Source organism: Crassostrea angulata, chromosome 7 (assembly GCF_025612915.1).
Source record: "Crassostrea angulata isolate pt1a10 chromosome 7, ASM2561291v2, whole genome shotgun sequence".
Classification (NCBI taxonomy): domain Eukaryota; kingdom Metazoa; phylum Mollusca; class Bivalvia; order Ostreida; family Ostreidae; genus Magallana; species Magallana angulata.
In genome coordinates, this window is record NC_069117.1 from 41,229,525 (window position 1) to 41,232,756 (window position 3,232).

The 3,232-nt window shown below is 32.1% G+C and overlaps 1 protein-coding gene across 1 annotated transcript; it reads left to right on the forward strand.

Moving 5' to 3' along the window:
- Nucleotides 1–911: 911 nt before the first annotated feature.
- On the forward strand, nt 912–2,274 carry LOC128157097 (uncharacterized). Its single transcript, XM_052819466.1, has 3 exons — nt 912–1,072; nt 1,274–1,405; nt 1,508–2,274. Exons 1-3 carry the CDS (start codon nt 955–957, stop codon nt 2,248–2,250), a joined length of 993 nt encoding a protein of 330 aa, XP_052675426.1. The 5' UTR covers nt 912–954; the 3' UTR covers nt 2,251–2,274.
- Nucleotides 2,275–3,232: the final 958 nt, after the last annotated feature.

The following is a 3,232-nucleotide window of genomic DNA, read 5'->3' on the forward strand; positions in this document are numbered from 1 at the left end:
CAGCTGTTTAAAACAATTAGACATTGCTACGAGATTCAAGTGTCCGTGACATGTTGTTGTTGCCTTTGGCGCGATAGTTCTGCATTATTCTGATAACTTCACACCTCCACCAGTTCCACCAATGTCAGTGTCATATACAAGAAGTAGTGTTATTTTGTTTGTCAAGGACGATCACTTTTTTGTCAGTTATTTGTCATTTGTCTTGTTGTTTCTGCTGATACTGTAACTGGTGTTATCGGATGCTTTAAATAATAAATACAACCCCAAGACACAAGTTTAAGGTATCAGTGTATTACATAAAAGGAAGTTAAAATGTGTACAACCTGACATTAGCAATTAAAAAAGAAAGATGGCAAAATTGTAAATATGAATTTTTACAAACTAATTTGACAATGACTTTTAATATGAAAAAAAAATTACTAATTATAATTGTATTGTCCGTTCCAAAATACAAATAATTACCAGTATTAAAAAGTATTTAGTACTAATATTATACACATCTGCAAAGGAATAAATAAAAGCACTCAATTCTATCGGAAGCGTAACAATAATATAAATAAAACAAGGAAATTAGTTGTGTTGTAAAAGAAGGAAACTTTTAAATTAATATTGCACAACTCAAACGGTGTTTTTGAGACATTTTAAAGTTAAAACATTTGATAAATGTTGACACCTAGAACAATATCCACCATTTTTACATTAAATTGTTCATGAAAAATGTATTTAAGTACAGGTTAAAGAATCAATCTTTGATTTAATTTACCAATAATCCGAAGTAAAATATTTTATATTGTGGAAATCGATGCATATTCCTATCTATTTTACATTTCATTCTAGTAATTAACACACGGAACTATTTACTTTCATAATCTATCATTTCAGAGTTTTGTTTTACTAGTTTAATCAAGACAGCATGTGTGAGGGAAAGGAGGCCTCGACGAAGTAGGTAGTAAAATGTACAATTTTCTGTTCATACTTTTCTTTAATTATTTGATATCGCTGATTATTTCTAGGGATGGAATTACGTATACGTGTTGTTATGACCATTACTACAACGGATCAACATGTGTTGGTAAGTCATTCATATTTTTTAATCTTACTGCAACAAAGTATTTTTATTCTATGATGATCAAAAGGATGAAGTCATAAAAACAGCATGTCATATTACATGTAAGAAAATCTTGTTTATTTCATTTTTTCCTAGAAATGTATTTTTCGTTTACTTTTTATCCTAAAATCAGCAATTTAAGAACTTTGAAATTTCATTTATCAGGTTGTCTCGCTGGTTTTTATGGTACTGATTGTTTAAAACCTTGCGATGTCACCTTTTATGGTGAACAATGCAGCAAAACGTGCAATTGCAGTACACAACATATATGTCATCATATACATGGATGCATTTTTGGTAAAAATATTTATATATATATATATATCTTCGGTGCATGATATTATCTGTATGATTTGAGACTAAAAGAACAATGAAGACAAATCATTATTTACATTTCAGAGTATAGCGGAAGTTCAGAGATTCCCACTACAGGTTATGAAAGTACTAGTACCGATCATACTCCAACTAACTCAAAACCACCTTTACCTGCTTTGACGTCAACATCACCCGCTACAGATATTCAGTTTCCGCTTCAAACCAACATTTTTATTTTTGCAATCGGCAGTGTGATGGCGCTGTTCCTTGGTATAATTGTTGTACAGCTTTGTATTAAACTTCGTATTAAACGAAGAAAGTATACACAACAGATATCCGTCAAACGGAAACCAGTCAGAGAGGAAGAAACTTATAATGAAATTGACGAGTCGTTAATGAACATAGAAATAGATGATAGCCGCAATGAACAACGACATGGTGGCAAATATGATGAGTTACAAGCAACAAATCAACTTACCGGCGTACCATATGATAAAATAAAGACCCAAACACAATATCAAGATACAAATGGTTCTCAAGCCGAACTGTCCTGCAACTCTGATTCTAGTAACAGCAATACATCATACCTAAAACCTATGATTACCGAAAACCATGATGACATAGATGTTATACATTCCAGTACTGCGAGATATAAAAATACATTTCATGACAGCCATGTTGACTTGATAAATGATGACAGCAAAGTGTCGCCTCAATACCTTGATCCTGTCCACAATATACATGATGATGAAATTTCAATACAAAGCCATGAAATACGCGACAATAATGATTCATATCTAGATGTAACGCATGATACATTCGTCTAATACAATTGTGTTGTTTTTCATATTATGGAGTTCAGTAAAAGTACTTAGAATCATAAACTGACAGTGTTATTATTTTCACGTAATTGTATTCACCATTATATTGGTTGAAATACATATTGTTTTTGAATAGATGATGAACGAGTACACTTTCATTAATGTTGGTCTTTAGGTAAGGGAAGTGGGAAACATTAAGATAAGCAATCGATACTTCCCGCTGTTTCGCATAGAATAATGTTCATTTAATTGACAAGAACCACTTGACTTAAACTATGGATACATGATGATGACGAAAGACGAAATAAGATGCAGATAAAAAAAATGAAATAAGTCAAGATTTTAAGTGAAATTAACCTTAATTAATATTGGTCTAATTACCATTATCTTTTTAGTCATCTCCCAGAAAAATAATGGAATCGGATTTCTGGGTCATCCTGTACATCTATACATTGTGTTCTAGATACCTAAAAAGCTTAACGAAATTTGGAAAGCGGTTAAAAAGGGTTTGTGCTGATCATGAATAGCTGTTCATTACTGCATTTAATATATGACGAAACAGGGTCAAATATCCCAGAAAATAATGGAACGGTATTATGCACAAGAGGAGTTGAACTAACAAAAAAAACCAGAACTAGCTGGCGGACGGATGGACTGACCGACTAAGTGATTGAATTGAACTGACTTATTTACGGACGGGTAAAATCATTGATCCCATTGCATTTTGTCCATGAGGTATAACTACAGCAATCCGTTTACATACTTTTTTTCAAAAACTCCAAGGACTTTCAATTTGCTTTATTCTTTCTGAGTCCATCCATCAAAAGTATTTGTAAACACTGGTTTGAATAACTACTGCTACATTTCCCTGATTGTCCTTTTTGGTATTCACGCTTCAACATACTCTGTTGTATTCTTTTTATGACATGCCAATCTTTTGACGTTCGCAAACGTTCTAAATTGCTTATTAGAATGATAATTATTAGAA